Genomic DNA, 21731 nt, shown 5'->3' on the forward strand with positions numbered 1-21731 from the left:
TGGCATTGAACCCTGAAAGTGCTTGCAGCCTAGCTGCGAATCACAACTGTTGCGGCCGCGAATTGCGGAGCCCACAAGCTCATGGCTAAGCCGCGAATCACTTGCAGTCTAACCGCGATAAAACAAACAGACAAACTCATAAATGAAGGTGCGATTGAAACTTCATAAATAAATCAATTTGAGTTTTTCATCTACCATTTCTTGACTCTAAAAAGATCCAACTCAACTCATCTTCCTTCAAATATGAACACAAGAAAGAAAAAGCCTACGACCACATTTTTAATTAACAAGAACAAGTCAAACACTCTACAAGCAAGTTGAGGATTAAGACCATGTGGAATTGATGCAAATAGATTAATGCCACCTAAATCACAATCTCAAATATTCTAAATCACGCAACTTTCCAACCCACTCAATTTGAGAGGCCTAAAAGGCAAAGCTAAAGTTAAACAATACAAAGAGATGAAAAATACCTTCACCAACATGTTTTCAACAGCCACAAGATTTCGTTGTTGTTGTTGCGGATCTGCGAAAACCAAACAAGACGAATCAAACTGTCAAATACATGCTTCAAATAAGATCATAAAGTCGATGTTTTCTAACCCACCAGATGACTAAATTTAATAGTTTGGTCCAACCACTGCATCAACTTTGCTTCACAAATTGGGATGGTGAGACTTGTACAACACCTAAAGTTGATATAGCCACAATGAATGCATCACAAGTTGAGGGTTGCTTTCTGTGGCTGGAAAGGGGGAAGAAAGAACTTGCAATGCATGCATTCACATGGCTAACATTTAACATCCAGCGACTTGAATTAATAGTGAAAGGTTAGGAAATAATCGAGACGAATTAGTAAGCAAATGAATAAGTGATACAGTTAGTAAAATTTCCAAGTTTGAGCTAAACCGTTTGTTTTCGATACGCAATGACAAAGCAAAAGCAAAGCAAATGACTTCTACTTAAAACGGAGAAAGAAACGAGAGAAAAATTGCTAGAGAACAAGGGCAAGTTGAAGAACAGTGGCATCAGATAGATTAAATGTTTACTATGTTGGGCAAGCATATTCCAAATGACAAAAGAGAAAGTGCCAAATCATGCTTGAGAGTTTAAAAATGCATAATGTCACAAGAGGGCGAATAGATCCCTCCAACTTCAAAAGTAAGTGGATTTCAGCAGCCTTAATCTAAATCGAAGTTATATAGTGCAATTGTCTACAGGAGTTGAATTTGTCTACCACAATAACATTCAATATCATACAGAAATGACTGCTTACTAACTTACAAGAACTCATCGACAAATAGAAGCAAATGTTCACCTATATCTCATGGTGCTCTTTCAACATTTAAATATAAAAGAAAGGTAAAAGATCATGTACAGAAACTTAAAGCTGGATACCTTAAGTAAGAACATAATGTTAATAACATAACAGTCGTTTCAGTCTTTCAGACAAAGTTGGTTCGACAAATCTAACAAACAATAAGCATAAATTTGGTAAAAGGAAAAACAGATCAACCACAGGAGAAAGAAAACCTGTAGGTAACTGAATTCCAAGAGCATAAACATGGAGGTGAGTAGCTTAATAATAGCCCCAAAGACCAGCAACTTGAATATGTAAACAACATTAAGCTAAGCAAACAGCTTTGCAGTTAGAAAACCTAACTTTAGCACAATGCCAATGCAAGCACAGAGAATGACAATGCTACAAAGATTAAACAAGACAAGATACAGATCCGGGCACTCTGTAGATCTGTTTACACTCAAGTGGGATAGAAATCAACAATGGCAAAGGGCGATTACCAAATAAACTTTTATCAGGATAAGTCCTTGGTAGAAAGGCAGGCATCAAATAAGGAATAAAAGGCTGAAATTTTGGAGAAGAACAATTTCTTAAGCTTGATATTTTCTTTAGTTCTGTTTCCATTTTGACAAATTGAGTAGAGAACTGTTCGTGCGCTGAACAAAAGGCAAAAGAGTGACAAACTAAGAGAAACCTCAAATATGTTCTTACACAATTCGATCCATGAATTCTACTCATCATATAGCTTTCAAAACTTAAATTCAACCCCGTACATATAGATCGAAGTATATAAAGGCAGGGTTCGAATGTATTCGTGGGGAGAAGTCAGAAGAATTCGGGAGAGAAGGGAAAAACCAGTTTTTTTTTTCTGAATTTGTTCTCGTCTCTCGCGGTCATCAGAGGCGGAGAACCGTGTCCTGGAAATCATCATCTGGATAAGGAAGGTTAAGATCAAATGGCAGTGGCTGCGGCCAGGAAGATATGATGATGTCGTCGTCATCGACGACGGAGGAAGAGGATCCGCAGTCACTGTGGCAGTCACCGTCGCCGTTTAGAGGACGCGGGGGCGCCGGGGGGTTGGCCTGCCGCCTTTGCTCTGGATGCCGCAGACGGATCGGCACAGAAGAAGACGGCAGCCTCGGACCGCTTGACGACTCCACGGTGCTGCTGTGGCTGCTAGAAACCGGCCGCTGAGCTGGCTGTGACGGGTGCTGGAAGGAGAAATGGGCGGAAGCCGCGGCGGCGACGGAAGGGTGAGTTGGGAAGGACGAGGGCTGTAAGGGGAAATTAGTCTTGGCCTTAGGTCCACGGAGGGCGACAGCCGCGGCGTCGTAGGCGCGCGCGGCGTCCTCGGCGGAGTCGAAGGTGCCAAGCCAGATCCGCGTCTTCTTCCACGGGTCACGGATCTCCGCCGCGAAACGCCCCCAGGGCCGCTTCCGAACGCCACGGAACCGCATCTCCGCCGCCGCCGCCGCCAAAGCAGCTGGCTCCGCCGCCGTCGTCAGCTTCGCGGACTGCGCACGCCCCTTCCTCATCGCCAGCACCACAATCGTCGAAAACAAAATCGATACAAAAGGGGGAGAAAACAACTATTCTTATCCTCTCCGATCTCAGAAGCTTAGGAACGGATAAGCCCCGCAAGAAGGCCTATGCAGTAGATGACACAGGCTCGGCACTCAGAAGGCGAATCTGGAACGATTCATCACCATCTTCGCCGGCGAAAACTCGAACGACCACCGTCTCGGCGTCGTCGTCTCCTCCCCGGCCCGTCTCTTTTATCGACTGCGGTGGTAGTACATTTGCGCAGCCTGAAAAGACGAAAACACCCCTACATTATTTATTTTCTAAAAAATGAAAAAAATAATTTGTATCTCATTGGCGCCACATCCTCCTACGTACCCATACTGGTACCTTTCCTTTAATTCGTTCCTAACGCGGGGCCTATTTCCCTGGTTGGGTTCAGAAAACCGAGTGCAATCAGACCGGTTTGGCCCAGACCGAAGCGATTCTCCTTTTTTTAAAAAAAAAAATTATCGGAAATCGATAATGTAAAGAAATCGTGTAAGACGCGGTCGAAGCTGGCGTGGGCCGTGTTCCGGCCAGACCGGACCGAGCTGGACCGGCCAATCAAGTCTCGAGTTTTTTTGGCAATAAATAAAGTTTTGGATAAATTAAAAAAATTAATTTAGTGCGAACTGGCTCCGGTGTGGGGAGCGAGGGATTCAAATCGGCCTATAAATAAATGAAATAAAATAAAATAAAAATGAAAATGAAAATAAAATGAAGTGGGAGTTGGTTTGGGGTACCAAGTGTGGTCCATCATTCGTCCCGTCTCGATCCGTCGAATTCTCTCCGTCCATCGGTCTGCAGCGGCCCCTGCAGCGGCTGACACTGAACCCTTTATTTTTATTTTTTATTTTTTAAAATTTAAAAAACAAACTATTCATTTCCAGTTCAACAAGGTTGAGCCTTATGCCCCACTATTCATAGTCAATCTGTGAGCTTGTGGTTAGGGTGCGACTCGTAGCCAATCCGTGAGATCGCGGTTAGGGCATGACTCGCAGCCCCCAACCACAAGTAGATATAAGCTTTCCATATAGCACGAGACTCGTAATAAGAATGTCTCCGCGAGCTCTAGTGAAGTTGATAAGGACACCGAACCGTATAAACGTAAAACGATTATCATGGACAGTCAATACGAGGAGGGCGAGATCAAACACCGACTAAATCGATCAATCGATTATGGGTGACATTGAGCGTGGATGTGGTTCGAGCTTGGGTGGCAAGCGACAAGTAAGGATAATCAATGGATATCGAGAATTTGAAAGAAAGTTCTAGAAACATGAAGGCCAATTCCACAGCCTCATATTTTTCATATCTCTCTCAGACCACCCAATTGGGTTAAAAATAATTTTTTAAAAATAAAAAAAATAAAAAAGGAGAGAAAAAAAATTAGAAGAGACAAATGTACACGTGTCCATAAGGCAGTGGATGCTGAGATTGCTTGGAGTCCTATAAATTGTACCGGAACGACAAGTCACAGTTGCGTAAAACCCTCGTCTTCCTCGTTGCGATGGCAGGCACTGCTGCGTCTTGGAATTCCTTGGCCGTCAACGCGCCTCCGGCGGTGTTCTCCCCTGCCGCCGGCCGCGGTCGCCGATCGTCCTTTGCGCTTTCCTCCCCCCTCCTCCTCAACGCCGCCAAATGGACGAGCGGGCGGAGGCGCCAGAACCTCTCCTTCCCGGCCCCGTTCCTCCCCCGGGCTGTGGCCGACGACGACGAGTGGGGGAAGGAGAGAAGTGAGGATCCGGAGGGATCCGGGGTAGCTGTGGTGGAATCCCCGGAAGCGACGGAGCCGGACGAGGCGGCCGAACTCAAGAAGAAGCTGATCGATCTGCTCTCTGGCACCGACAGGGGATTGAAGGCGTCGAGCGAGACGAGGGCGGAGGTCGTGGAGCTCATCACCCAGCTCGAGGCCAAGAACCCCACGCCCGCCCCCACCGATGCCCTCTTCCTCCTCAACGGCAAGTGGATCCTCGCGTAAGATTCCGATCTCCCTCTATCTCGATCCCTCCCTCTTTTTGGCTAGAAACTTCTTCTCGATTAGCTAAACCTAGCGGAGTTCGGACGCAGCTACACGTCGTTCTCGCAATTGTTTCCACTTTTGGGATCGGGGAGGCTGCCGCGGCTGGTGAAGGTGGATGAGATATCTCAGACCATCGATTCGGAGAGCTTTACGGTGGTGAACTCGGTGAAATTTGCAGGGCCTCTGGCCACCACTTCTCTCACCACCAATGCCAAATTTGAAATCCGGAGTCCCAAGAGAGTGCAGGTACAATCTTGGATGCCCTAATTGGGGAGATCTTGATATCCTGATTCATTTTGATGCATAATCCTAATTTGCTGCTTCTTCAGATCAAGTTCGAGGAAGGCATAGTAGGAACCCCGCAGCTGACTGACGACATCGTTGTACCTGACAAGGTGGAGTTCTTAGGGCAAAACATCGATCTATCTCCGTTCAAAGGCGTCATAACTTCCCTCCAGGATGCGGCATCTTCAGTTGCAAAGACCATCTCCGGCCGACCTCCACTTAAGATCCCGATCAACAACACCAACGCACAGTCCTGGCTGCTCACCACCTATCTCGACGAGGAGCTCAGAATCTCAAGAGGGGACGGGGGCAGCGTCTTCGTGCTTCTCAAGGAAGGTAGCCCTCTCCTGAACTGATGAGGCCGACGCCTATAATTTGAACTTAATGTGGGTTTAGGTAACGTGTAGTACACTAGTTGAAATGTATACATCGTCTAGGGTTGTATAGTTATGAATGATAAATGTAAATGAAATATTTGCTTTTTATATAATACACAATGAATGGGAGCCCAATTTCATGTGGTGCATTTGTTTGGCGATTAGATACAGGTTAAATATTTCAAAGGGGAGCCTAATAATTCTTGTTTCAACAACTCTATGGTGGCCATGATAATTTCTGAAGGTTGGTATAATTGAGAAACGAAACAGGGAAACATATTGTCAAAGAGATAACTCAATTGTCTTAGTATTATTATCTCTATCATGTTGTATTCTTGTTTCAACAACTCTATGGTGGCCATGATAATTTCTGAAGGTTGGTATAATTGAGAAGTTCTCAATTATTGCCGCGGCGAAACAGGGAAACATATTGTCAAAGAGAAATCAATTGTCTTAGTATTATTATTCTACATGTTGGCAATTACGATTTCATAATTATTACAATGTAAATAAAATAAAAATTTACATGGTAATCATTACAAAAAAATCATAATTGCCATAACATAAAAAAATGATAAAAATTTATATTATACTTATTCCATTGATTCATATTGTACAGTTACGATCTCTTAACTGCAATGTGAATAAAAATAATTTCATAACATAATTTAAGAATTTAAATTCTGATAACTACATAATCATAACTATTATAACTTATTTAAATAAAAAATAAATATTAAATAATACAGAATAATAATGAAGGATATTTAGATAATTATATATAACTGAATACTAAAATAAAATATTTAAAAAATTAAAATTAAATATCCCTTTAATATTCGAAAATAAAAGGCATCCTTCTCACGTCTGTCCAAGTTTGAAACTATATTGGATATAAAAATACTTAAAGTAAGCGCGGTAGAGAAAAATAATAATACCTGTTATAAATCCAGCTGGTTTCCACGTGGCACCACTCCTCAATCCTCGCGCCATAGTGGTTGATTTTTTTTTTTTTTTGACTTCCTCCCGCCTCAAACGCAGTAGAAGACCGCCCTCCTCGAGATCAATCGATTCCAAATCCCAATCCCCAAACTACTAGTGAACCATCGATTGATCTCCATCTCCAAACTTGTGATCCATCGCCGTGTCCAACTAGATCGATCTCGCCTGGAACAGATCGGGCGAAATGGAGGATGATCGCCGGATCGGGAGGCAGCGACGGCGAAAATGGAACCGCCTGCAGCGGCAGATCGCGCTCATGGGCTGCTGCGCCAGCGATTGGAGCTTCCGAGCCACCGAGGACGGCCACGATCTCCCGATCGATCCAGATCTGACGGAAGCGGCCGCGGTGGCGGCGGGGGAAGTGGATCTGGCCACGGCGCTGGCGGCGGAGCGGCGACACCGCGCGGCTTCTGCAGCAACGGAGAGAGATCAGGGCTCGGGCGGGAGGGAGGAGGGGGATCAGGCTCGGGCGTCGTCGCTGATGAAATTGCTGGCGGAAGAGGATAGGAGCGATGGGGAAGGCCCCAGCGGCAGCGACAGGTGGTGGTGGTGCTGCGTGTGTATGGGACGGCGGAATGGGGCGGCGTTGATTCCCTGCGGCCACACCTTCTGCCGGCCGTGTGCCCGGGAGATGCGGGCGGGCAGAGGCGCATGCCCTCTCTGCAACCGTCCGATCGCCGACGTCCTTGACATCTTCTGAATCGACGGCCGCCCACCCAATTTATCTCATTTTTTTTCCAACGGTCCTCTCAAAATTTCCAAAATCATTTATTTTACCCCTCTGCCATTAGTAGCAAAATGTTATATATATTTCTTTATAAGTATACGAAAATGCTCCGCTGCGCGATGAGTATTTCCGCAACCCATCCGCGACACCCTGACCCCCAGCCGCCGGCGGTCCTTCCTCGGCCGGTCTCCGACCGCGATTTGACCGAAAATCGACCGCGATTTGACCCGCAATGGCCGCATGCCACTGGTGGCGGTTTCCGAACAAATTCGGCCGGATTCCGATCACAATCCGGCCAGAATCCGGTATCAATCGGTACGTCGACGAGTGGCGCATCGACTGGGCCCGATCCGACGGTCGGATGGCGAGGCGGCAGCGGCGACAGTGGCTGAGGATCGGGATGTGTTTACTGTGCATTCCCAATTTTGGACGGTCCGATGGGCTCGTGATCGCGTGATGGATGGTGATTGCCCAGTTGCGCACGGGCGCGTAGGAAACCGACGCGCAGCAGAGCATTTCTGTATAAGTATATTCGCGATTATATACAAAATATGGCAAAAAGATGGGCTCCTCCTATGTGCATGTGTGATGAGAGATTCAAATATGTTCATATGATAGGTACACACTATAGAATAGTATGCGAACTGTTGTGTAGAGATGATTCCAGTGGCAAGTGTGTTGAACAAGAAGGGCTTGAAATAAATGTAATGATAAGATATATAACCAGCTATGGAAGAGTTTGAAAATGTCATTTTCGGCAACAAATTTAACCGATAAAAATGCAGTCTAACCGAACTAGGACGCGAACCTTGGTTACAAGGTTTCAGCAATGCTTGTACAATTGGAGTGTTCTTGATGAGAATGGTAGATAGCTCAGCTTGCAAGACACCATCTGTGAACTCTTGAAACGACCCAAATGATATCTGCATAGATCACATAGGATTAAGAAACTCTTTGACCTGATATGTTGGATTCAGATATAGAACAGGAATGAAGAATTCGGAAAGAAAAATTCACATATCGAGAAGCAAAACAACCACAAGCAACAATGCGTACGGTAAAATACGGATTGGTACCACTATCGTTCCTCTGGTTGTTCAGACTGAAAACAATGTCAATAGACAAGATGCTGAGTAACAGGTCGAGCATAAATAAACCACACGTTCTATACTAAATTGAAGAACAATCCTGGCAAGGTATTTACTTCAGAAATTTGAACGAAAGCTAGCCGAAATAAATGCTCAAAAAGTAGAAACAAACAGATATGTGAAGAGGTGTGAATTCTGAACTAACCGGTTTAGTTTGATTGAGCATAGTCATAGGGTTGAGGAGTTGATAACATGCGCAAAGGTGGAATGAATTAGCTAAAAAACACATACCGTTTTTTGCCCATTATACAAGAGAACTAACAAAGAACAGAAAAAAGGCTTCTTGAATCATGTCTCTTTGGCTTGGTCTACTTAGGCAGGAAGATAGTGGGAAATGCCACAAATTTACACATGAAATCAGCATTTGGTCACTCGAGTACATTTTTGTGTTTTCCTTCCCCTTCTCCTAGTTATCCATCCAAGTAAACCAGTCTTTAGTTTAGCAAATGTGTTTGCTCTCAACAGATTCCCCCTTCTCCTAGTTCTCCATGTTTCCAGTGGTGCGTAGGATTTCCAATGAGTTTTTGTTAAATAGTCACCACCAACAATACAAATGCAAGTGATATTAGTCTCAACTATTTGAAAATGGCTACAAGAATTTTAGTTAATTGCTTCAATTTCTTAGGTCTCCCACCATCACTAACAAGTTCGACTCTCAATTCAACCTGTCTGATTATAAAATATATTGGGTCAAACAAACCTCATTGCTCATGAATAATAGTATTTTTTTGAGTTCTATCATTGTTATTTTTGCTATTTCAAAGAGAGTCTTGCATTTGTTAAACAAAACTGAAACTTTACATGTTTGTTTTATTGTCTATGTTTTTTCTGCTTGTTGCTCTTGAAGCCACCTAACAAATGTTTACCAAGCACTTGATTAAATTCACAAACATTAGAATGTACTTTTGAGGCTCAAAGTTGCAGTAAGCTTTTCAAAATCAACTACTTCATAACAAATACAATATAGAATCATGTCATTAGGTTTACATTATGTCATGAATCTATAAAGATCCACACAGTATCGACATTTCAGTTGCATTTTCAACTCACTTTGTTTAGTATCTCAAATTTGACATCGTCCATATAAGAGCCCGGAACCCTTAATCATCAAAGTAATTTTACCACTATCTCAATATTTATACTCCCACCTTAAAGGAAAATGATAAAAAGAAAATTTGAGTAAAAAGGCCATTTCATATACTTGTGATAAATATCTAGCAACTTTTAGCAATGTAGTATGTTGCTTTAAGCACAAGAAAAAATAATCTACCATAATCCTGTATGACCAAAATGTTATTTGACTGTTTTTAATAGTTTTACAAGTAAATATTGCATCACTACAGTATTCTATTTATTTTCAAATCAGTAGCATCCGACTAAAAGATGTGTGCTCTAAAGGAGATTCATTTTCACCCACAATATCAAACAAAAGTTTATTAAATCATAAAGACTGCATCTACTTATAAGGCAAGGAGATAACTACAATTAAGCACAAATGTGATAGGTTCATTTAGTTATCTAAGGATGTCTGTGTCAGTTAAAAGAATATTTTAGTTTAAAAGTCTTTAGGAACTACATACCTCAGTGACAAGAGCAGCAGAAACTTGCTCCAACAAAAAATAAAAAATACCACAGCTGCCACTAAGATGATTCCAAGAATGCTAAGCTAGACCTCTGCTCAAGATAAACAGATATATGAAATTCCATTTCACTGATTCGACAACCAAATCCTACAAATGTTAATTTTCCAGCATATGTTTATCCTCATCCATTGAATTCACTCCAGATGCTTCACTGTTTGAAATTGTAATTTTCTTCTCATCACACTGTGCTTCAGTTTCATTGGATGCATGTTTCTTAAGAACTGTGGATATGTCCCCTTCAGAAGCCCCTGCTAGCTTGAATCTTTCGATAGCAGCATCAAAATTATTTTTCCAGTAGTCAAAACCAAGCTTAAACTCAACTTGGGAACGCTCAAAGAGCATGTTGCCCCAAAACAGATGTATTTGAGATCTCATTGCTGCTGCCTGCTCTGCAGCCTCCTCAGCTGATAACTCCCTGTGACCATCTGCAGCTCTTTGTTTTTTTCTCTTCTTCAACAATTCCTCCTCATTGCTTTTTCCAGGGTCTTTAAGCTCATTTATTCTCTGCTGTTCCACCTTCTCCCACATAGCAGTAGCAGCCTTCATCTTTTCCTCTGCGCTATCAAATAGTCTGATTGTTTCTAAAGAATCCCAAGTTGATAGATCAAGCTTCTTAGCCAGTGCAAAAGACCAATGGAGCTTTGCTGTTTCAAACTCTTGCTGCCCCAAAGCAAGCAAACCTTCATAAAAGTCAGGCTTGATTTTAAGAGCTTCTTCATACTTCTTACCAGCAAGGGCATATCGCTCATTGACCCAGTCATAAGCAGTTTGAAGCTGTGCAGCCAAAACATCTTCAGGTGCAGACTCATCCAGAGCAATGCGTTTCCTTGCAGCGCACATGTGCACATTCCCCCAGTTGAAGAAGGCTAGGGCTGCCACTTCCTGGAACTTAGCAGCAGCCAGGTCGAACAGGCATTGAGCTTCCTCTCCTGTCACTGTCTCCTCAAGTGCCTCAGAGCATAACTCCATTCCCAGCTCATGCAAGTCTAAATGTGCTTCGGCATCAATCCCAATTTGATTCCTAAACAGCTGAGCAAATTCGAACAACCAATCATCGATCTCGACTTCCTTACACTCAGGATGATCACATCCCTTGTGTAGCACTCCGACCTTATCTTTTGCAACTTCTTCAGCCTCTGGACCTGTCTTTATGACCTCATAGTTGACTGCTTCTTCAATGGAATCCCCATTCACAGAATCTGAAACACTCTGATCAATGTTCATTCCTTCCTCCTCCAGAAGCTTCTCCTCTTCTTCAGGAACCTGAGGCTCTTGCTCAGGGTTCACCTCTACAATGTGCAACCGCAACAATTGTAGGTTATCATCCTTATCAACTCCAGAACCTTCCTTTACTTCTTTCTTATTAATCTCATCAACAAAGGATTCCGCCAATCTTAACTCTGCAGTACTGGTCACAGTTATAAGATCTCCATCAGCATCCTTGTACTTGATCAGCACAGCCTTGGATGAAGGAAACCTATTAGTCACGATTTCCCTTAGAGCCTTGAAGGTGCAATTTGTAGGCATTTGGGCAAGCCTGATATCATGGTCATACACGAGCTTCAATGGCCTCCAACGGATCGCCGCTGATTCTAAAGTCTCCTTTTTAACACTTTGCCGTGAACTGCCTCTAGGCGACAATGATTGGGAAGGGGTTTCACCATTAGGAGGCTTAGAGGGAACCAGCCGAAGGGGTTGGGATTTCGTCTGGGGGCCGTTAGGAAGAGATGGTGAGCTCGGGCGATGATGGTTTTGAGAAGCAACTGCTGGCTTACTGGCAGTGGGTGAAGGCTGCGGGGGCGTGGATGCCTTTTTGGGGCGGGCAGGAAGGCAAGGGCCGAGACCAGAGACGGGAATACCAACCTGAACGACGGAGGCGCCTAGGGCTGCGGGAGAGGGTCGACTTCCGGGATCGACGGCGGAAGGGGAAGCTGGAGCAGCAGCAGCGCGGAGGCGGCGAGCGAGGTCGAGGGCGTCGGGGTTGCAGGAATCCTGCGCGAGCAGCGCGTGGACATCCTGGAGGGCGACGTCGTACCTGCGAAGGGCCTCGAGGGCTCTGGCGCGGCGGAGGAGTGCGCGCGGGAATCCCGGCTGAGCCTGCAGCGCAAGCGAGCATTCCGCCACGACAGCCTCGTTGTCGACGGGCCGCAACTGCATAAGGCAGGCGGCGCGGTTGCTGTGGAAGACGGCGCGGTCCGGGTGGCCGCGGGGGGCGAGTTTGAGCGCCATCTCGTACTGCCCCAGCGCGCCTCCATAGTCCTTCGCCTGGAACAGCCGGTTGCCCTCTTCCTTGAGCTCGTGGGCGCGCTTCAAGAGGAGCGACACGTCCACCTCCACAACACCGTTACTACCATTACTCAGCGTCGCCTGAGGGGGCTGCGACGGTGGCCTCGCAGCCTCGGGCGCGGATGCAGGAGGAGCCTGTGACGCATTCTTCTTCTTTCGGCCGCCGGACTTCCCCATCCCGGCGATTGAGGAGCAAGATTTTCAGGGAGGATGAGATCGCCGTTGGAATTTGGGGACGACGATGAGGCAGGACAGGAGACCTTCTTCACATTCTGTTCCGGTGCATATTTATAGCAGCGGAAACCCTATCGCAGGAAGTCCACAAGTGATAGAGGAGACGGAGACGATGAAGCCTCGAGAGAAACAGAGAAGATCATTCTAGAAAATCCGAATGATCCGATCCCGGGCCTGGCCCAGGACCGGCCCAAGTGACTTGGTTTAAGGAAAATTAACTACTTAAAAAATATAAATAGATAGTAATAATAATTAATCTCACCTCGACTATATTTAAATACTCGGGGATGCCTCCTAAGTATTATCTTAAGCGGTTAGACATCCAATGTCAATGTGAATAAAATAGGAATGAGCCAAAAGATTGACTTGATTAGGCGAGTGAAGATGAGTGTGCGATTTACAATGCGAGAAGTAAAACAAGACTAAGATCGATAAACTATAAACCTTCTTTTTTTAAAAAAAAAAATCCTAGTATTAATTCATAAACATTTTCTATTGATCATCAAAATAAATTTAGAGGTGCGAACGGTGCATTGCTCCACAACCAACATCTCAAGATTATCTTTCCATTAGAAAAAAATTAATTCACAGTGCTTCGCAATTAGGAATTAACTCATAAGTGTTTGATTGACTATGAAAGCTCTTTACTGTTGAACCGTAACCCAAGAGCAACTATAAACTTTCCCCTTGAAAGTAATCAATTTGATCCCATAAAAATTTTTCACCAACCATTAGGGTGAATTCAAGATGTGTGCTCACATTGAAGTCATCGAACAACTGCAACACGCCATGGTATTAAAATTATGGGCTGCAACATGATTGCTTCGCTAAGTGGTAGTTCAATCAACTCAAGTAATCATATTTTGTATTGCTTTTTATATTTTTTTCATTAAATAAAGAATATGCATGCTTCAATTGAGAATCAAACCGTAATGATATAGAGAATCGATCAACGACCTTACCATTACATGACTCCCGACACCCACAAGTAGGAGTTATTAGGAGCTAATGAACAAAAAAAAACTTGCTAAGATGAAAATGCATAGATCAAATTGCTACCGAGATAATTGAAAATTTTCAATGACTAAGAATCCCATCGAACCTAAAAATGATATAGATAAGATGATAGCTTACATAAAAGGATGTATATATATATCAATATCTATGCTAATATAAAAAATATTAGCAACATTGCAAATGTGAACTATTAACTTATTTACTTATGTGAAGTGAACAAATTAAATTGTGACATCTTAGTTAAAATGTGATATCTATTGTAAGTAAATAAAAATATTTATTACAATTAACTGGATTTATAATTAAATTGTGACATTTTACCTAAAAATATTTGAGGATCCACCATTTGAGGAGGGTGCCTACATCTTACATACTTTATCATCACTGCATATTTCCTTCATCCAACCAAAATTTAGATACATCAGAATTAGTAATTAGTGAATGAACAAGTAAATCTTTAAACAAAGAGAAGACAAAAGAACAGATAGAGATCCTCATCATCATTTCTAATATATTCATTATAAGCTATTTATCACTAAATTTATTATAAATAAATGAGTTCATTGAAACTGCCTACTTAAAAAAAACATTTTAATTTCTTATGCAACTCTATGCTTAGTAAAAGAATATTAAAGTGAAAAATTCAGACTAACAAACGTGCATATTATTAATAAAACAATTTCCAATTTTTTAACTTCACCTGTGAATAACAAACAGTTTTAGAAGTAACATCTAGTAAATCAAGATGAAGAGGGACATGAATGAGCAAGAAATTCGAGTATGGGTAAGTCACTGTTTCACAAAGAATAAAATGAAAATAGTTGATGGTTCTCAAAGATTAATGTTTGATTTACTTGGACAATATAAGAGAGAAAAGAAAGGTCATGGAACAAAATGATTGATTTCTCTTGTTTACTTAGAAAGAAGCAGAGGAGAATAAAATTTCTAACTTTTTTTATTTCCTTTTATTTTGATTCTGCAAATATCTAATGGAAATAGATGGTAATAAAATTTACACATCTCATAACACAAATTTCTCTCCCTTCAATTCCATCTGAGTAAACAAGACAAATGAAATTGGGTAAAACTAAGAAACAATTCATTTCCTTTCTCTCCTTTTTACTTGAATAAATTATTCCCCTTTCTCCCTGGCCATCTTAAGTTCTATGCATTGGTACAAATATATGAAGTTTGATGTCTGGCTTTGAAGAAATTGTTAGTGATATCAAAATGGTGAAGGAACATTCACAAAAATGAGCACTAGAAATCTAGAAGAGTAGGATTTTTCCAAATCCTTCAGCAGAGTGGCAATATGTTTCCATAAACAACTAAAGCCCCAGAGAAGATCTTAAGTAACAAATTATTGTAATTATTAAGTTAATTCTTATGGTTCTGTTCTTCCTTAGCTTGATTTTGGGGTGATAGGGATAATTTGTACATCTAAATAAAAAAAAAAGGAGAGAGTTGTAAACAAATCCAAACACTTGAGATCATCTATGGAGTTTAGATTGCATTTGGAATGAATGCCAAGAGAGGCAGGTGGTGGCATTTAGGAGACTCAATTTAATGACTCTTGACCCAAATTTTGCCTCATAATTAATGATGGAATTAATAAGTACTTAAGAATGATGACAGTAACTGATTAATAAACAAAGGCATCTATCTATATATTCAGATTTCTAAATTATGCTGTCAATTGTACTTACTGCATTTTCCTTCCTCAATTTCATAATGTCTTCCAATGGAGGACGCCCTATGAAAAGGGAAAAGATTATAAGCTGTTAACCGAAAGAGGATTCACAAACTTCAGAGTACAAATAAATAATCAGGAATCGAGCAGGGCAGTTTAATTCAACAAAATTGTTTTTCTAAGACTTATCTAGTAGAATTCATGTTCATCATCAAGTTGTTTATTCCGACTACTTAGGGTCGGCCTTATGGATTTTATCCCTGCATTGAGTTCTACACCAAGCTATATCACTTGCAATATTCAGATCAATTAAATCGCTTTTCAATAAATTAACTAAAATCTTTTTGGTCTTGTTCTATCCTTACACCTTCCATTCTACTCAATTCAACTCATCTAATTAGTTACCAGTGAACATGACCATACTATCTCAATCTATTTTCTTTCTTTTATCATCTATTGGAAATACACTTACAAATGTTCTTTTCATTCTTTCTATGCTGACAAACCTCACACATTTATCTCGCAATTCTCATCTCTACTAAATTATTTTTTTTACAATTTTATTTCCTAACAAAACATGGTGATCCTAAAGTAGGGTAGTTCATACAAAAAAATTTGTAAAACTTTTCATTTAGCCTAGGAGCATCCAAAGGTCACTGAAGAATCTACAAGCACATCTCCCTTTCAACTACCCATTATTTATTCCATTAATAATATGTTGATCAATATCTCATTGTAGAATAATATATTCAAGATATCTTAAAACTCCTGCTACAAATTTATTTTTATCAATCTTATTTGCTTTCTTAGTTCTTTTCTTATTGTTGGAATTATATTCCATATATTCAAAAAGCATACATGTTCTATTCTGCCCATATCCTTTCCTTAGGTTGGTATTAAAACTGAATGGCCAAGTCACTGGGAAAACAAAGCATGTTTTAAGAAAACATGCATAATGTGGGCACTACAATCAGGGATAAAAATTATCAATATTAGCATTTCAAATAAATGAAACTTTCAACACCCGTCGAGCTATTTCACTATATGAGTATTAAAAAAAATGTAGCTTTCACCATGAATTCAATTTTATCAGATTTTTCATTGTTTTATGTACTGTTAACATTGATTAAGCAAATTGTTAAAGCCTAAGAGGGAACCCAATACAATTCAAAATGCCAAGGCATTTAGCCGACGAACCTCTTGGTATTTTAAGTATATTTTGAGAACCTGATGTCGAGATGTGGCACTAAGAGGTTGAGTATTATCTCTCTCTCTCTCACACACACACACACACACTTCCTATAAAAAACAGTTAAAGGTGAAGGACAAGTTTGTAGTAGTGAGAATAAGAAACACACTGATGTGAAGGAAATGGCATGTCTAAGTCAATAAGTACCTGTAATTTCCAGTCGATACTTGGCCCAAACACTGTAGATTGCATTTGCTATAGTAGCCACCTGTATCATTAACAGTCATGTCACAAAAGCAAGCCTTGTTTATGCTAAGAAACCTATAAAATAGATTGTCTGAATGTAGCATCATCCTTCTAGTTCTTATAGTTTAATGACTTTTCAGTAGATAGAGGGTAAAGTGCGGCAGTAACTTAATCTGTTCTATCAAAGATTTTTAAATAATGGAAACCGCAACATGAGGTACTCGAGTCAACACTGAATACATATAACAATTAATTGATTAACTAAAGAATTAATACGGATAATATCAATAGTACAGAAAATAAAACTGTCCAAGATATGAAAATTATCTTTCCATATCTCGTCCTTCAATTCCATCTCCTAATACAAGTAAAAGGAAAGCAAAGGGGAAGAAAGTCAACACTTGTTACTATATGTGAAGAAGATTTTCTTCCCATGAGTTACCCTTCGATTCTGTTTGTTGATCATGAAGAATAGATAAAATACTAGAAGAGAGGAGAGGAAAAGGAAAGGGGAGGAGAAGAGAAGATGCACCAACTGAAGGATGCTAGAGTTGAAGAAACCAAGATACATTTATATTTTGTTTCTATACCTGTTTCAGTTTCAACTGTGTCAATTCAAATCCAATTCCAATGGTAAAGTATTATAGATATATTTATAGATATGTGGAGAAATCAATACCAATGCTTAATATCTAGGAACATTATTTAGTATAAATTATAAAATTATAAATTAATCTCACCATTGTGCTGCAAGAAGCAATGCTCAAATTATATCCATTTTAGTATCAGGAATGTATAATCACTTGTTATATTTTTGTAACTTATTGCTTTTAAATTTTAATTCAATTGATTATAATTTTTATAGGTTTATATTTGGAGGTAATTGAGCAAAGTGAAATGAGATTATAATATAAAAAGCATTGAGTTGATCTTGGAAGATTCTAAAGCATACTAAAGTAAGCCGAGTGTTGGCATGACGCAATACTACAACTGTACCCTTCAGGCCACAGTCCTCCAGCATCGACCGGTATTTTAAACCTTGAAAACACAAATCATTTTTGGCAGGAAAATAGTTGTATGAAAAAAATCCAAAAGTAAAAGTCACTATGAAGCATCACTATCTTATTAACTGTCAAGCAAGGTTGGCTTTGAATTTCAGTACAACTTACTGGCCCATATTTTGTAATGGCATAAATCCATCCCAAACCAACTTCCTCGTACAATCTTCGAAATGCCTGTGAAAGAACTTTGGTTTAGAAAATCACCTACTGCAATGGACATCAGCAACAAAGTTTAAGCAACGGATGACCAGAAAACTAAAAAGGTTTTCATTCCATTTCCATTGATCATCTCTATTTCCCACTTCTTTGGCAGAAAATGTTCTTGTAATCTGTCCAAAATATATATTCTAGGACAATGTAATCAAAAGTGAATGCTTGTGTGGTTTGTTATCAAGGAGCATTGGTCATATCCCTAGATCAGTCTTCTGGATCTATTGCTAGAAAGTAGAAAACAAGACCAGAATGAGAAGTGTTCTTCAAAATTATAAGACATTAACGTATTCACTGGTTCCAGTTGCATCTATATAAACTATTACTGAACTGAATATGATACCAACTAGCACAGATGAAATAAACTTAATTTTTCCACATATTAGGTCTTCTCTAATATCATTAGCATTTACCATGAAATCTCAACTAAGTTAATTGAAATATCACCATCATATTTAAAGTTAAAGAATCATGCAGGAATTAAGGAAATTATTGATTTTGCATTGGAATCATAAAGTTCTAAACAAAGTTGGAACGTAGGCCTTATTTGGCTGGGAAAATTTACTAATTTCTTTTTGTTTCTTAGAAAATAGAATTTAAAGTCTGAAAAAGCTAGATAAAATAAATATTTAAAATTGACTTTTTTGACACATTTAAATTTATTAGAAGCAAATGATGAGATAAATATTTATTTTTTATGTTCTATAATTTTTATTTTTTCAAACCAAATAGGATATTAGTTTTTCTATGTATCATGTTTTCTCTAATATCATTAGGATTTATCATGAAATCTCAGCTTAGTTTAATGAAGTAACACCGTCATTTATATTTAAAGAATAAAGTGAAAATGAAACAAATTGATAGATTTTTTATCGGAACTATTTTTCTCTATGCACTTCCCATGAAGTTCTGACAAAGTTGGAATGGCTAATCAACATAACCAAATTCACTAGGTCATAAGAATAACATAATTAGTTTTGAAAACAGGGAAAAGCTCAATCTATCTTAATTTTCCACATATTAGGTCTGCAACTATGCAACCAATTAATCCACACCCACTTAACTACAAGCATTTTTAGGATTCATTATGATTAGCCAAACTGATTATACTATTAGAATAATGGGAATTCTATTCTGATCATTCAAATATCATATATTATGCCAAAAAGGCCACTTATCTCAGACAGTTAAAAAGAAGTTCAAAATTCATTATGACTTAGTATTGGATGCTACCGCTAACCAGAAAATTTAGAAGTTGTAAATTACAAATACTTTCCACCAGAACCTACAAATGAATCCCAATTGAGCTGTATAATTTTCCTGTAGGGTGAGTATAACATACTTCAACATCTGTAACCACGGTGCCATCGGATTGAATTGCATGGATTCTTCCCATTACCTTCACAAAAAAAAAAAACACATATTCACAGTCTTCAGTAGACTTAGTATAGACTAATCAAAATCATGAATTAGCACATCCAAATTCCTCTACAGTGAATTGTGTGATCACAGTTTTGTTAAAACTTTACAACAATTTTGAATCCAATTTTCAGGAAGACGCATTAGAACAATATATATATATATATATATATATATATATATATATATATATATATATATATATATATATATATATATATATATAATTTCACCAATTTAGCCTAGTGCGAAAAGTTGTTGTGGAAACTCAAATATTTTTAGATGATTAGTCATTAGTTCCACAGTGTTACCTTTGCAGCTAGGAAGGATAAATGGCATTGACTCATCTCGTGTATATTAGAGTTAGATATTTCACAACTATGGAGAAAAGAGCAACAAACTAAAATAAAAGTAAAACGGAATCCGTCTTATTTACCATTAGTTTACTGACTATAGAATAACATTATTATCTTGGCAACCATGAGCTGAAATAAGTTACAAATTCTTCAAATAAAGCAATTCGGTTAGACTTTAGATTATGTAAGAAAATAAGAAGAAAAGTGATATCCAACTGCCAGCATTCTAAGATTACTAAATAGATAAGAAAGATTCTCTAAGTGATCCCATTTCTTATATTTAATTGCTTTCTTTCTCAAGTGATATAGCTTTGATTAGTACATACAGTTTATCATGAACATGATAGTTACGACATACAGTTTTGTAATCGAGACCCTGGTTCTCCTGAGGAGAGTAATCTTTGGAGCTTATGTCAACAAATTTGATAGCACCATATGACTTATTCCTTTCTCTTAGAAAGTTTACCTGGACAGACAAAGAAATCGAGAATATATATGTCAGAACAATTGACAACTCAACCTCACTCGAACAATGTACTTACAGTACAATTACAACTTAACAACTACTGGTTAAAACTTCACGTTACTGTATATCATTCCCACATAATTGCTTCTGTGAAGTTGCGATACTATTTTAAAGCAAATTGAATCTATGTCCTTAGGCCTCGTACTGAATTACTAATTATAAAGATCATCATATATGATGATTGCATTGAACATTCTATTTTCTTATATAGATAAAACTAGTCAAGTAGATCATGCACAATATATACGAGAAGGAGAAGTCAAAATGCCTAAGTAGATGGGTCAGTTGACCACCAACACAACTAATATACTCGTTGCTTGCTTGACATCATGATATGATGCAATGCTGTTATCTATTTTTTTTTCAATTCACCACATTTAATAAAAGATACCTTTCCTCCTCAAAAAAAAAAAGTTTTTGTGAAATAGTAGTTTAACAGCTAGTAGACGGTAGAACGAAGCTCCAATCAAGTTATAATTCACTACGAACAAAACGTCACCATAGTGTTTGCCACCAAAGAAAAATTGACCTCACGCATACAAAGTGGACAATCTCCATCGTAAAGCATTTTGATCTTCCATGCGTTTGATGTTCCAGCACTTTGATCCTCCTTTACTCGAGTAGTGGATCCCAACTTAGCCTCGGAATGAACCCGAAATCTGAAAACTAAACCGAACAACCAAGTTCTGTAAATGTATTCATCATTCTTCGGTAAATAGGGGGCGAAAATCTCCAGATATGATTTCTGAGGTTCAGAATGAATTAAAATTGAATATTCTCGTCATGTACAACAAGAAACTCGACGAATACAAGCTCCGATGATGGATAGTTTACAGCGTAAAGCAAGACAAAGTAAAGTAACATCTCGATGAGTGTATTTATCGAGTAAATATCATCGGAAAGAAAGGATCCGAGAGAGAAAAGAAAACGGTACCTCGATTCGAAGGGGAAGGAGAGATGGTGGTTCTTCGCAAGGGGGAGAAGGAGACGGAAGGAGATGAAGAGATCGGAGCGCGGAAGGCAGAGCGTCGAAGCGCGGCACGAGAAGCCATGGCGATTCGGAGCTCGGGCGAAGAATTTCTGGAGGAAAAAAAAAGGAATTTAAAGAAGTTTTTTTTAAGGGAAAGAATTCGTGTCGCCACGTAGACCATCGGAGGCCAGAAATTTTCCTTTATTTAATTAATTGTGGTGATTTTATTTTATTCCGCTATTAGTAATTTTGAATTTTAAAATTTTATCGAGGGTTACATTTAATTATTTATAAAAATTTAATTTTTTTATTATCAATTATTATAATAATTACGATTTCATAATTACTATAATATAAATTTTTATTAATATTAAATAAATTAAATATATATTTAATAAAATAAATTTAATAAATTATATATATTAATTTAATAAATTATTTTATTAAAATAATTATTTT

At 39.2% G+C, this 21731-nt stretch overlaps 5 protein-coding genes across 5 annotated transcripts; 2 read left to right on the forward strand and 3 right to left on the reverse strand.

Moving 5' to 3' along the window:
• Nucleotides 1–1933: 1933 nt before the first annotated feature.
• LOC141833011 (ethylene-responsive transcription factor 3-like) lies at nt 1934–3036 on the reverse strand. The gene has a single exon (XM_074720430.1). It carries the CDS (start codon nt 2833–2835, stop codon nt 2197–2199), a length of 639 nt encoding a protein of 212 aa, XP_074576531.1. The 5' UTR covers nt 2836–3036; the 3' UTR covers nt 1934–2196.
• Nucleotides 3037–4358: 1322 nt separating this feature from the next.
• Nucleotides 4359–5683, forward strand: LOC141832816 (putative plastid-lipid-associated protein 2, chloroplastic). Its single transcript, XM_074720220.1, has 3 exons — nt 4359–4840; nt 4934–5132; nt 5216–5683. The coding sequence occupies exons 1-3, from the start codon at nt 4374–4376 to the stop codon at nt 5525–5527; spliced, it is 978 nt and encodes a 325-aa protein (XP_074576321.1). The 5' UTR covers nt 4359–4373; the 3' UTR covers nt 5528–5683.
• A 1051-nt stretch (nt 5684–6734) lies between these two features.
• On the forward strand, nt 6735–7250 carry LOC141833103 (uncharacterized). The gene has a single exon (XM_074720522.1). It carries the CDS (start codon nt 6735–6737, stop codon nt 7248–7250), a length of 516 nt encoding a protein of 171 aa, XP_074576623.1.
• A 684-nt stretch (nt 7251–7934) lies between these two features.
• LOC141835895 (protein CLMP1-like) lies at nt 7935–12591 on the reverse strand. The gene is made up of 2 exons (XM_074723293.1): nt 10006–12591; nt 7935–8200 (listed from the first exon to the last, which is right to left on the reverse strand). The coding sequence occupies exon 1, from the start codon at nt 12529–12531 to the stop codon at nt 10165–10167; it is 2367 nt and encodes a 788-aa protein (XP_074579394.1). The 5' UTR covers nt 12532–12591; the 3' UTR covers nt 7935–8200; nt 10006–10164.
• Nucleotides 12592–13786: 1195 nt separating this feature from the next.
• On the reverse strand, nt 13787–21371 carry LOC141848655 (uncharacterized protein At5g50100, chloroplastic). Its single transcript, XM_074736706.1, has 8 exons — nt 21237–21371; nt 20832–20968; nt 20135–20242; nt 19344–19400; nt 17900–17965; nt 16692–16752; nt 15312–15358; nt 13787–14000 (listed from the first exon to the last, which is right to left on the reverse strand). The coding sequence occupies exons 1-8, from the start codon at nt 21352–21354 to the stop codon at nt 13965–13967; spliced, it is 630 nt and encodes a 209-aa protein (XP_074592807.1). The 5' UTR covers nt 21355–21371; the 3' UTR covers nt 13787–13964.
• Nucleotides 21372–21731: the final 360 nt, after the last annotated feature.

Source organism: Curcuma longa, chromosome 1, assembly GCF_044706935.1.
Source record: "Curcuma longa cultivar G26 ecotype Majalengka, Jawa Barat chromosome 1, ITB_CL_G26_1.1, whole genome shotgun sequence".
Taxonomy (NCBI): Eukaryota; Viridiplantae; Streptophyta; class Magnoliopsida; order Zingiberales; family Zingiberaceae; genus Curcuma; species Curcuma longa.

Coding starts and splice junctions, on each gene's coding strand:
- LOC141833011 (XM_074720430.1), bottom strand. CDS start 2,835: ATGAGGAAGGGGCGTGCGCAGTCCGCGAAGCTGACGACGGCGGCGGAG.
- LOC141832816 (XM_074720220.1), top strand. CDS start 4,374: ATGGCAGGCACTGCTGCGTCTTGGAATTCCTTGGCCGTCAACGCGCCT. Junction 4,841..4,933: donor AACGGCAAGTGGATCCTCGC/GTAAGATTCCGA, acceptor GTTCGGACGCAG/CTACACGTCGTTCTCGCAAT. Junction 5,133..5,215: donor GGAGTCCCAAGAGAGTGCAG/GTACAATCTTGG, acceptor CTGCTTCTTCAG/ATCAAGTTCGAGGAAGGCAT.
- LOC141833103 (XM_074720522.1), top strand. CDS start 6,735: ATGGAGGATGATCGCCGGATCGGGAGGCAGCGACGGCGAAAATGGAAC.
- LOC141835895 (XM_074723293.1), bottom strand. CDS start 12,531: ATGGGGAAGTCCGGCGGCCGAAAGAAGAAGAATGCGTCACAGGCTCCT.
- LOC141848655 (XM_074736706.1), bottom strand. CDS start 21,354: ATGGCTTCTCGTGCCGCGCTTCGACGCTCTGCCTTCCGCGCTCCGATC. Junction 20,243..20,831: donor GTCCACTTTGTATGCGTGAG/GTCAATTTTTCT, acceptor TTGTCTGTCCAG/GTAAACTTTCTAAGAGAAAG. Junction 16,753..17,899: donor CCATTACAAAATATGGGCCA/GTAAGTTGTACT, acceptor TTAATGATACAG/GTGGCTACTATAGCAAATGC.